At 40.2% G+C, this 12,634-nt stretch overlaps 1 protein-coding gene across 1 annotated transcript in view; it reads left to right on the top strand.

Annotated features, from left to right (window-relative positions):
- The window catches only part of LOC140296397 (uncharacterized), a 62,878-nt gene extending 53,588 nt beyond the window's left edge, over nucleotides 1-9,290 (top strand). Inside the window, exon 5 of the mRNA XM_072379719.1 lies at nucleotides 8,059-9,290. Coding sequence (XP_072235820.1) covers nucleotides 8,059-9,290 — 1,232 coding nt within the window. The remainder of the gene's footprint in view (nucleotides 1-8,058) is intronic.
- Nucleotides 9,291-12,634: the final 3,344 nt, after the last annotated feature.

The following is a 12,634-nucleotide window of genomic DNA, read 5'->3' as shown; positions in this document are numbered from 1 at the left end:
AAAAACTCTAAACTACCTCACAGAGGAGACAAAGACCTGCCTGATGCAACCAGGAGCTCCATATTCACCTCACAGAAGCCTCTTATTTAATGTTGTAAAAGGAGTTTTACTGCCGATCTGTCATGTGTTCATGTTAGCTGCACCAAATAGAGAAATTTCACTCACTTTAAAAAACAGTATCACACATACAGATACATTAATACAGGTTAAAAAAACAAGGCAAAAGTAACATAAAATCCCCAAAATGCAAACTTCTACACTGCTATATCTTTCTAGAAGTTTAAAGTGGAGAGTGAAACCTACTTTGACTCAGGTTCAGGTTGCTTCTTTCTGACCAGCAGCTTCAGCAGTTTCACCTCTGAAATCAATCTAAAGCAGTGTTTGTGCATGGAGTTTGTATTTTCTGTCAGTTTTGAACTGAGGAAGGTGAAATGAGGGCTCAGCTGATTGGAAACGTTTAGTTCATGATAATTTTTAATGTGTTATAAACACAGCTTGAATGAATGCATGGACTTGATCTTTATCTGAGTGCATTTTAGATCAGACAGTTATAGCTCATTTAAATACAACTTATTCCTCAGAAGTACAAGAAGAACTTGTATTTTAGACCCAATTACACCGGACTGTTCGAAGAGGTTTTCCCCTAAATCCACACCTCCACATTGGATTTGATCAGTCCACCACAGAGTTTTAAGATTGCTGGAATTAAACCTTTACTTGAAACTTTCCTTTTACTCTGGAACCAGAAAATCCCCTTAAACTTCTCTGATAAAAATGTCAGTTTGAGATGAATTCACAGGCATCAGTGTGTCAGTGGAACTGAAGGTGAACTGTTTGAGAGCTGAACACTGACAGGACTTTGTTTGCATGATGGAAACATGATGAAGAACAACATGACAAACTAAATCCATCATGTTAGAAGACAGAGTGGGAAAAGAATGAAAGTCAGCAGAAATTCAGCTCCATTATTGAATGAAGTCAAACACATTGAAGAGTTGGATCAGAGTTGAGGAGCTGTGTGGATTTGTAGTTGTGCATTTTCATCCCAGCTGTTAAACAACAGATATCAGTGTGTGTTACTAAATTCACCACCAAGCTGAATGTGTTTGTGGGAACATGAATGTTTTTTAGTCTTTCTGCATCATGTGACCCCGATTTTAATCATCTGCTGTCAGATTCAAATCAAGACCATGAAACCACACAGCAGCTTCAGCTGAGCTGTCAGTCAGCAGCAGCGGTCTTATCTGTGGGCCGCAGGGGCTGATGGGAGCTCTGAGGAGCTGTTAGAAAGCACCTTCATCTGTCTGTCTGTGTCTCCACAGCGCTGGTTGCCATGGCAACACAGCTGATTCAGGACCAGTTAACACTGACCAGGAGAGTTGGTCAAAGTGTCTCCTTCAGCTGTGGAACTGACCAGTGTGATGAAAACTGGATATACTGGTACCAGAAGAAAGAAGCAGAAACATTCACATTGATTTTGGATATTAATAAAGATAGTGGTGATGTTTATAAAGGTTATGGTCATCCTCAGAAAGATGATTTCTCAGCTGTGAATAAACAGAACGGCTGTGAGAGAGCAGTAAACCACAGCCCAGGTTCACATATTTCACCTCCATCTCAGACAGAGTCACAAACATACTGAGCTGAGGGAGTTTCTTCCTCTCTGCTGTCTTTATTCATTTAAACTTTTATTCAACTTTTTCTTATTATTAAGAGAAGTTTTCTGAAGGTTCAAAGATAAAAACTGTGAACATTTCACAGATTTGTTCTGGAAAATTATCCAAATGAAACTTCAATTCACCATAAATAAAAGCAAGACATTTTAAAGACATTTATTTAATACTGAATGTTTTCATTCAAATGTCCAGATAAATATGAATCTGCTGCTTTGAGCTGCTGCTGGAATAAAGTCCATTCCTCCTTTAAAAAGTTTAATGAGCTCTTCATGAAAACACTTCCAGCAGCACTTGTTGTTTAACAGCTTTCAGCAGATTTCACCACATCATTTCACTTTATTCCATTTTAAAAGACAGATCTGGGACTGATCTCAGGTCAGGATTTTGTCCTTCTAGCAGCAGCTTATCAGGACGCTGATTTTGTTGGACAGATGTTCATCAGTTTCCTGTGGATGTTTCTGCTTCCCAGAGGATGAATCCAGAGTGCACTGAGACTGAGACAGGAGCAGGAAAACCTCCTAAATTCATGTAAAGTCTTTGTACCACATTACAGCTCAGAAACAGAACACATGCACAGTGAGGGCATGATGCTCAACACGTTTCTCAAAGCATTTACACAAGGACATTCATTATGTGCTGAGAGTGATATGATTTCCTTCCCCTGACACTGAAATAACGATCATCTTTAAGTGATTTCATGTCACTTTTAGATCCATCAGCTCCACAGTTTTATATCTCTACATGTTAAGTATAAGGCAGCTTTCACAGCGAGCTATGTGGCAAATATCTGGAAACAACTGAGACTAACAGCCTGAAACATCCAGTTTCTACAAAGATAGCTCATATACACAGTTCTGTGGAATGTTTCTGTACAGTCATCATGGACATTAATGTCATTTCCATTTAGTCATTTAGCAGATGCTTTGATCCAAAGTGACTCACAGGTGAGGAAACAACATCCCAGTGCAGTCAGGCATACCTCTCATTTCCCTGTATTTGTGTCCATCCTCCAGACTCCTGTGGATCCTTTTTACCTCACGCTAAAAAAGCCAATATCACAGACGGAGAAAAGTTAGATCATGAGAGAGAAAAAACTCTTTCTGTGAACAAAGCAAGGAGGTCAGTAAATAAGTCTACACCTCATTACAGTGGTTAATATTTCTGTCTGAATATGTTTTTGTTTGCATCTGTGTGGTTGTGGACATATTTGATCTAAGGGAACTTCAGATTGAAACCTCGCCAGTGAAGAACTGAATAATCCTTTCAGATGAGAGATGAAACGTCTTCAAGAACCAAGAAGAAGAAGAAGTTGCCCTTATTCAGGCTCTTACCCACAAAGTGTCACCATGAGGAGCCCCCTTTCCAATCAGTAAACCTTCTTCTAAAAAAGTAGCCCTGAACAGCTGCCTCCAGCTCCTCTGAGGGACACACCTGCTGAACTGGTCATTGACACGAAAATAAAAAGGCTGCAGACAGACCAAAACTCCTGCTTTGGAGATGAACCCTCTGTGTAATGCTTCTCACAGTTCATGAAAGAATATTATAAAATAACAATGATTTTAAGCATCTGTAATTATACTGGGGCAGCTGCTTATCTGAAGTGTTGCATATGTCACTGTGATCTATGTTATTAATGTCCAAAGACATGTGAGCTGTGTTTAGATTTAGCCAAAAGCTGAAGTGGAGAAGAAGATCTTGGAATAAAGAAAGTGGAAAGGATGATGCACAGTTTTTACAGTAATGAATGACACACAGTGGTTCTAACGGTGCCCTGGAGCTGTTCACATCTGGTCTTAACATGATCAGAAAAGTGAACTAAGTACATCTGTGAACACGTTCAACAAAGATTCAGCTGCTCCTTTCTCCACCTCTCAGCCAAACTTGATAGTTCTTGTGATGAGAGATTTGAACTCGTGTAACCTCTCCCAGGAACTGACGAGCTCCAAACAGCTGGTGACATGCGCCATGCAGGACAGCAACACACTGGACCACTTCTACTCCACCATAAAACCCTCATACCGCTCCATCCCCCACGCTGCCCTTGGACACTCCGACCACTGCATCATACAGATGGTCCCCACATACAGGCAGCAACTGAGAAGGGCCAAACCATCCAGGACTACAGTAAGGAGGTGGACTCCAGAGGCAAGGGACATGCTTCAGGACTGCATGGAGTCTACTGACTGGGAGTCACTGAGGGGCCCTGAGGATGACAACGGCAGCTTTTCTGACACTGTATGTTCCTGCATCAGCTTCTGTGAGCAGGTCTGCCTCCCAACCAAAACCATCACAAGGTACAATAACCAAAAGCCCTGGTTCTCCAAGAAGAGGGTGACATGGACACATTCAGGCTGGCCAGACAGGGCCTCAAGAAGGCCATCAAAAATGCTAAAGAGGACTATAGAGCCAGACTGGAGCGTAATTCAGGCACCAACAACCCTGCAGTTGTTGGAGCCCCCTCAGAACCATCACAAACCACAAAGGTAGAAGCCCTGTGGTCGCCCCCTCCCCCGGACTAGCTGACGATCTCAACACCTTCTACACCAGGTTTGAGAGACCCTCTGCTGCTTTATTGTCTCCAACCCCCCCCCCCCCCCCCCCCCCCCCCTCTCTCTCTCTCTCTCTCTCACAGGCACTGAGAGCTCACCGCCACCCACTTCTCATCCCCTTATCACATATGTGTGTGTTGAAATATTTATTAATGTATTCTGTGTGTAAATTCTCCCAGAAAGGTAGCATCATATGATATGGCAGGTTGTGTGTGTTTTTCTGTCACTTTACTCAAAGAAAGTTAATGCCTTAGCATGCATGAGGTGTTCTTATTGTACCCCAACTCCTTGGAACACAGTAAACACCTCCCCTATGAATACATTAAGAAACAGTGAAAATACAGTTCTTGATCAGCAAACCTAATGCATCTGATATATGTTAGATTAAGCTTTACTTTAATAGCACATATCAAATCAAACACGGGGGAAATCTTCCTCTTCCTAGCTGGCTCCATCCTCTTACCTATCCTTCTCTCCTCACTCTCCCTAATCTCAAAACTATCTCTCTCTCACTTAACTCCCCAAACTATCTCCAAACTATATTAACGCTATCAAAACTCTAGTATCCTGAACCTGAACTGACCGCAACTCTCCATAAAAAAAAAACACATTTTAAATGGAGACTGAGGGGTTTCTACGCTTGGCATATAAATCTGACAAAATCTGAAGCATTTACGGAAGCAGTCACGTGGTTGGGACGGGTAGTGAGGTTGCGGACGTCATCATTTTCGGCTCCTCCCCTAAATGAAGTAAACCGTCTCCTCCGTTATTCCACACACACTTCGAAGCCTCAGCACATTTCAGAACATCACTACAGGAAGCTGCATGCAGGTGAGTCCAGAAAAGAATACATGTAGCGGTCAAACATTTGCAGAAATGTCTTCAAAGTACTTTGTATCATTGGTTTGATTCCTGCACCTGGACACGGGCAGTCAGAACATGTACTAAAGAGTAAAAAAGTTAAAATAACCTGGCTGCTATACACAGTTAGCATGTCCTGCTAATGCTAATGCTAATGCTAATGCTCTGCAAACCGTTGTACTCAAAGCAGAAACCAGAAACACAACATCAACTATCGATTTCAATAAGCCGGCCAGATGGACAAATAAAATGGAGCTTTATCCTTTTAGCTGTGTTTTAAACATACTTCTGGACCCTTTTCTTCCGATTTTCTCACCTTGTTGGACAGTTTTTGACCATCTTGTCGCATTTTCCACTAAAGCTGCAGTTTTCTAAGCTTTTTTTCTGTAGTTTTGCTGAAATCTTTTGTCATTTTTGATTTCAAATTTGATCAATGTAAAATTTAGAATTGTTCGTTCCGGCATTATCTGGGTATTTGGCTTTTTGATCAAACTGTGGCGCGAAAACATGTGATTTGATGTGTTTAATGTACACACTATGCCATATTTCATGATTAGATTTTAAAATGGGATTTAATTATTGTCAATATTTATTACATTAAGAGTTTATGTTGTTTGAAGAGGAGTCATAGTATTATAATATAGATTTGTCAGTGATCCAGGAAAATATCACAGGAGCAGTAGAAATATACAGTTCAGTATCAGTGTCTGATTTCTCAGATTTACACTCAGAAGCCCATTAAAAGACAGTCTGACTGTCCTCTTCAGAAGTGTCTCATGAAAGCTTCATTATTCAGTTTCCTTTACATATCCAATATTTTCTTTTATCCACGTATCAAAAAGGACTGACCGCATGATAAAAAGGTTGTACATGTCTTTACTCATAAAGTCCACCTGCCCACATCTGGAGTTAAAATGGAGCTAAAATGATCCTTATTAGGAGGATATGTGCAACTTTTAGGAGCTGATACTCTGATCTGACCACAACACAAGATCACTTTTTACTGATTGACACACAAGTTTACCAGTTAAGATAATTTCAGAATCAAGATAAAGGAGATTGTAGGTTATTAAAACACTCCTTTATATTTATATGACGGCCTCAGAATGGTCCACTTCATGTTGTTCTTCAGAGTGTCTCAGATCAGTCAGACAGCTCCTGCTGACGTGCTGTTAGCCACACAGAACTAGATCATTTCCCCACTGAACCATCACATCTTCTCAGTTTCAAGCCTCAGTCCAGACTGAAGCTCCCTGAGAACTGAACCGTGGGCTTCAGAGTTTAACCTGTGACAAATCTGAGATTACTCTGTTACTTTTCTGGATCCATGACAGCTTCTGGAAATGAGAACAAATTTAGAAACGGAGAAAATCTGCACTTCAATCTCTGGGATGATATTGGGACCCTTTCTTCAAACAGTATCATTGTCTTAATGTAGTAAAATGATTTAAGTTGATCATGTTACACTGACTCAGATGAGATTCATGGGCTATTGCACACAGTGGGTGTCATTCTACAGAGTATATTATACATATATTATATTATACATTTATTATACATTTTTTTCTTAATTTGATCAAAAAGCTCCAAATATTTTGAACTGTGACCTTAGTGGGTCTTTAAAGAACCATTTTAAAGTTCACAGGAATTTAAATTAAAACCACGGTAATAAGTTTAATTAAATGTGACTAGATGGTTAAAAACTGTTCAGAAAGGTTTTCAAGAGAAGAAGAAAAGTGGGTGTGGCTTAACATGCTGCACGCCACAGCTGGATCTTATTGTATGTACTGACAGTTTCAGACAGAGTCCATCAGTCGGAGGACCTGGACCAGAATGGAGCAGCAGAACCAGGATCCAAACACCTCCACTAAGAACAGAGCCGGTTCATCCTCTGGTTCCACCGGGCTACAGGTCAGTGTGGAGGACATTAAAGACACGAGGACGAGTGTCGAGGCTCCGTGTATCGTCCGCTTGTTCTGCTTTTACTTCAAATGTGGAAAAAGTGTCAGCAAAGTATTTCCTGGTTTCATCTACCCTCTCTGATACAGATGTGCTTAGACTGAAAATATGCTGCAGGCTAAATGATCTGCTGGAAGAAACTCAGTGGCCAGATTGTTGTTGTGGGACATTTTCTGGCTCTCAGTCTTCAGATTTGAGAGGTTCAGGAGCTTATATTCATTGTTTGTGTTTAAAGTCTCTGGATTACATGAATTAAACCTGGTGGTGGTAATACTTCTGGGTCTTTAATGGTTAGATGACAGGTTTGTAGATCTCTCTACCTCAGGGTAAAGAGTTGTTTTAGAAAGAAACAAAGGTTGAGTTAAAACTGTTTCCCTGATAGCTGTTGAGCTCAATGGCTGCAGACCTCTGGGTTGTAAGCTGGAACAAAGGGATAGTGTAATGAATTTCATGTATTACCACCACTGTTACTTTTATTCGTTTAAACCAGTGATCATCGACCTTTTTCAGTCCAACCTCTACATGGTGTTTAACTGAACAACTTGGACAAGACTGTGCTTCATTCTATCATTTAGAAATATTGTAGCACAAGTTCCTTTTCAGAATTTCATCATGACAAGAAATAATTAGTGAAAGAGCAAAAAGCAAGTTTACTGCTTAAAAACCTGAACGTGTGTAGAACACATCAGAGCACAGTGTTGACAGCTGAGGGCACTTATAAACACACTCTCAGCATCTCAGCACGTTTGATCTGAGATATTGAGACCTGTGGCTCAGTCTATACACGTCCAGTTAGAATATGTTGGTTAGCTTAGAGAAATCTTTTGTGTGAACTTCAAAAGGATCTAATCCTTCTTCCTTTCTGTCATTGCAGAAACATATAGCCCAAGAGGGCTCCAGATGTCACTCCTGTAAACACTGTGGGAAAGTTTTCAAAAGATCATCACATCTGAGGTGTCATCAGAGGCTTCACACTGGAAAGAAACCATATAGCTGTGGTCAGTGTGGGGCAGCTTTCACTACATCTTCCGATTTTAAGAAACACCAACGTATTCACACAGGTGAGAAACCATACAGCTGTGGTCAGTGTGGAGCAGCTTTCACTCAATTATCTAACCTAAAGACTCACCAACGTATTCACACAGGAGAGAAACCATACAGCTGTGGTCAATGTGGAGCAGCTTTCACAACATGTTCCTCTCTTAAGACACACCAACGTATTCACACAGGAGAGAAACCATACAGCTGTGGTCAGTGTGGAGCAGGTTTTGCTCGATTATCCAGTCTAAAGACACACCAACATATTCACACAGGAGAGAAACCATACAGCTGTGGTCAGTGTGGGGCAGCTTTCACAACATCTTCCTATCTTAAGATACACCAACGTATTCACACAGGAGAGAAACCTTACAACTGTAGTCAGTGTGGAGCAGCTTTCACTACATATTTCAATCTTAAGACACACCAACGTATTCACACAGGAGCGAAACCTTACAACTGTGGTCAGTGTGGGGCAGCTTTCACTACATATTTCGATCTTAAGACACACCAATGTATTCACACAGGAGAGAAACCATACAGCTGTAGTCAGTGTGGAGCAGCATTCACAACATCTTCCTCTCTTAAGAGACACCAACGTATTCACACAGGAGAGAAACCTTACAACTGTGGTCAGTGTGGGGCAGCTTTCGCTACATCGTCCGATTTTAAGACTCACCAACGCATTCACACTGGAGAGAAACCTTACAACTGTGGTCAGTGTGGCGCAGAATTCACTACATCTTCCAATCTGAAGAAACACCAACGTATTCACACAGGAGAGAAACCTTACAGCTGTGGTAATTGTGGAGCAGCTTTCACTATTTCTTCCGATCTTAAGACACACCAACGTATTCACACAGGACAGAAACCTTACAGCTGTGGTCAGTGTGGAGCAGCATTCACAACATCTTCCTCTCTTAAGAGACACCAACGTATTCACACAGGACGGAAACCATACAGCTGTGGTCAGTGTGGAGCAGCTTTCACTACATCTTCCAATCTTAATAAACACCAACGTATTCACACAGGACGGAAACCATACAGCTGTAGTCATTGTGGAGCAGCATTCACAACATCTTCCTCTCTTAAGAGACACCAACGTATTCACACAGGAGAGAAACCTTACAACTGTGGTCAGTGTGGGGCAGCTTTCACTACATATTTCGTTCTTAAGACACACCAACGTATTCACACAGAATCATAAGAATTTCCCTTGTTCAGATTAAAAATCTTCTTTGTGGATTACCACCTTCTCTTGTCAGGGCTTTTGTTCTGAATGTTCTGTGGGTAGCACATGTTTGAAGAATCATTGAAAGTGCTTTATAATTTGTTGGGATAGTTGGGAGCTATGGACAGATTTCCCACGTTCAAGATAAATATGGCATCAGTTCTGAGTTGATAGACAGAACAATATCAGTGCCTTGAGATGACATTGTTTTAATTTGGTGCTATATGAATAAAACTGAATTGAATTGAAAATGCAATCTTTTTGAAAGTAGATACACGTTTTATTCTATTATACTGAACATATATGTTTTGTTTAAAGTTAAAATTCACAAAGTAGCTGTGCACCAGCTGGGGGTATGTTTGTAAACATACAACATCTTTAGAAGCAATATATCATTTCAGTTTGATGTAAAGTCTAGCTTTACACTTGTTTGTATTTCATTGTTCTACATTTTATTAAAGGTTAGATGTCAACATTTCTCATGCGTTTCATCTTCTGAAATTTGTGTTTGGTTCTAATCTTTGTGCTAATCTTTCCCAAAGACTTAGAAATTTTTCTGAGTCTGAAAAAGGTTTGGAGTTGTTCCCTGTACTTTCCAGACAGCTGTTTGATTGTCATGACTAAAGCTGAAAGTTAAGGCTGTTCCAACACTAAAACGGCACGAGGCTCAACTTCAAGCTGTGAAACTATGTCAAATGTCTGTTGTGTTGGTGTCAAGAAAATTCTCTCAAAATGAGGCTCAGAGTCGCTGGAGACAATACCAAACATTTATTCTCACAGCAAGGAGTCTGCATGACATATCAAGAAGCTGACACAGATTTGTCTGAGTTAAAAAAAACAAACAATGATGCTATCGCTATTTAGTTTCCACTTTGTTTATTCTGTACATTTCTGTATATAACAGTGCTGAGCCTGAGTGAGATTTCAATTTCCCAGAGGCAACCTCCCAAAGGGATTAATAAAGTCATCCATCCATCCATCCTATGAGATCACTGGCCACACAAGGTTATGCGACATTCAGTCAAACAAGGATTAGACAGAAGTTGAAATAAGATAGATAGGATGACTCTCAGCACACAGTGTCTCTTGACCCTGCAGCATCTCACACATGGTACTTGCTTTTTGTCATAATATAACTTCATGATTTTTTTTAACATATCTCTCCTGTTTATAATAGAAAAGAAGGTGTAAATTCACAGTAGAGTCATATATAAACATGCATTTTTTTGTATATCTTCTACATCATTGTCATTGTTAAACAGTTTGTTATGTTGACCTCTGTTTGTTCTTGGCTCTCAGTCTCCATGTTGCTGATCCTGGATCTGCTGAGATGTCCCAGGTCATTGTTGGCTTTGATCCTCACATTTATTTTTGTCCTGAGAAAGGAGAAGTTCCAAAAAGTGAAACAGGGATTGCTTTTGGATTTGACATAGCCTATATCATGCCAACATTCATTTGGGTCTGCCGTTTTTCATTTAGTTTCAGACTCGTTATTGGATTCAAATGTTGATGAGTTTCTGTGTCAGATAGGCTCCAGTCCCCCTGAAACCATGTAAAGCAAATGGAAGGATGGATAGTTTGTGGGACATTTATTCATTCATTCATTCCACTTTGGTATTGAAATCTTTTTGTTCCATTCAATGTAAAGTTATCCTGAGGATAACAGGCAGGATTTGAACCAGCTGTTGCACCACTGGCAAGTTATGGTCTCTGTTAAACTCACCAAGCCACCTTCCCACTTGAAGATGTTTTCGGAGTGCTTTTTAATTTGTATTTTTAGTGTTGGAGCTGAAACTTCACTGAGTCATAGGTTTTGATCCCAGAACATCTGACGTTTAAAACATTCACCAAACAGTCTGAGCTATTCCACTGAACCCTTTGCTCTGACTGTTGCACAGACAGCAGTTTCATAATGAATCAGTCGGGGTGTTTGAAGGAATGTTTCCATGACATCGAACTCAGAGCCGTCTCCATTAACCTCAACAGTAAATATCATCTTCCCCTGTCCACACAAGCTCTGTGAAGAATGTTTGCTGCAATTCTTCATTCACCATCCTGTCTCCTGTGTTACTAAGAACAGCAAATGAATAAGTAAAGTAAGTAAATGAGATCTGGCTTGTGTCCAATGAGTGTGATCCTGACCGCATCAAAACCAGTCAAACTTCTGCTTAGTTCAGGTTAAATGGAAGGTTTAGCCAGTGGTGTTATTTATTTAGTCATTTACAAATCCTCTGAAAAGTAGATCATACACCAAATGAAGTTTGATTTATTCAAGCCTGCTCTTTAAAGTACAGAGCGATGTCACCTCCCAAACCCAACCCTGTCCCTGGTTCTGAAGGAGAGGAGGATGTTAGCGGAGGGCCCTGCTTAGAGTCCTGCTTCAGTAAACTACAGCAACCAAGTAAACCTGCGACACTTCTGCTGGGATCAAATTGATCTATGAGTGCTTAAAGATTCAATAAAGAAAAACATGCAGCTGAAGCAAAATAAAACTTGAACCGAGAACTTACAAGAGAGGTTTTTAATGTTTTTATGCACATCAATCTTTACTTCATCGGCTCCCTTCATGGGATTAAAATCTGGAATATTTTTCTCATAAAAGAACAAAATGTCAAGGGTCAGAAATCACATTTATTTTTGTTTCACTTTGTAGGATCCATAAATAATTTATTACCAGCTCTGTTAGCATGAAGAGAATCCCCTTTTATCCCAAAAAGATCCCAGGTGTTGCTCTTCAGGTGTTTTTGTAAGTTTAGCACACCAGGTGGTGAAATGATATGAGTCACTCTACAGTTGTTGTAGATTTCAGCTGAGATTCAGACTAAAAGACACATTTTGTGTCTGAAACTGTGAGAGACTGTTCAAGTCGGACTGAAAGCAGATTCAGAGGGTTGTGATGTATGTTTTCTCCACCCAAATGAACTGTCAGACATGCAGCAGTGCTATGAAATCCACTTTAGAAGCTACAGTTATTGGACACAGTGAAAGCTGACCATCTTTCTGGCTCAGAGGAAAACTGAGAAAACAAAGTTGTCAGTCTAAAGCTAAAATACAAAAGAATACTGCTCCTCATGTGGAACAAACCAAACTCCAAAGAAGCTGTAAGTACCACTTATGCGACTGAACTTGTGACATTATCACAGTTTACGCAGCTTCCTCAAACATGTATGTCTTGAGGTCTTTCCAAAATATATTTTTGACACTGATTTTCTGATGAAGTGTTTTGTTTTATTGCCACTTAAATGAAGCAAACAATGCCCTTGTTGTTTAAACCATCAACGTTGATTTATCTTTATAATGTCTTGTGTTCTGTTTTAGGT

The sequence above is a fragment of the Leuresthes tenuis genome, unplaced genomic scaffold (genome assembly GCF_036924035.1).
Source record: "Leuresthes tenuis unplaced genomic scaffold, fLeuTen1.0.hap1 SCAF_1, whole genome shotgun sequence".
Taxonomy (NCBI): domain Eukaryota; kingdom Metazoa; phylum Chordata; class Actinopteri; order Atheriniformes; family Atherinopsidae; genus Leuresthes; species Leuresthes tenuis.
This window is presented reverse-complemented; position numbering and strand designations above follow the sequence as displayed.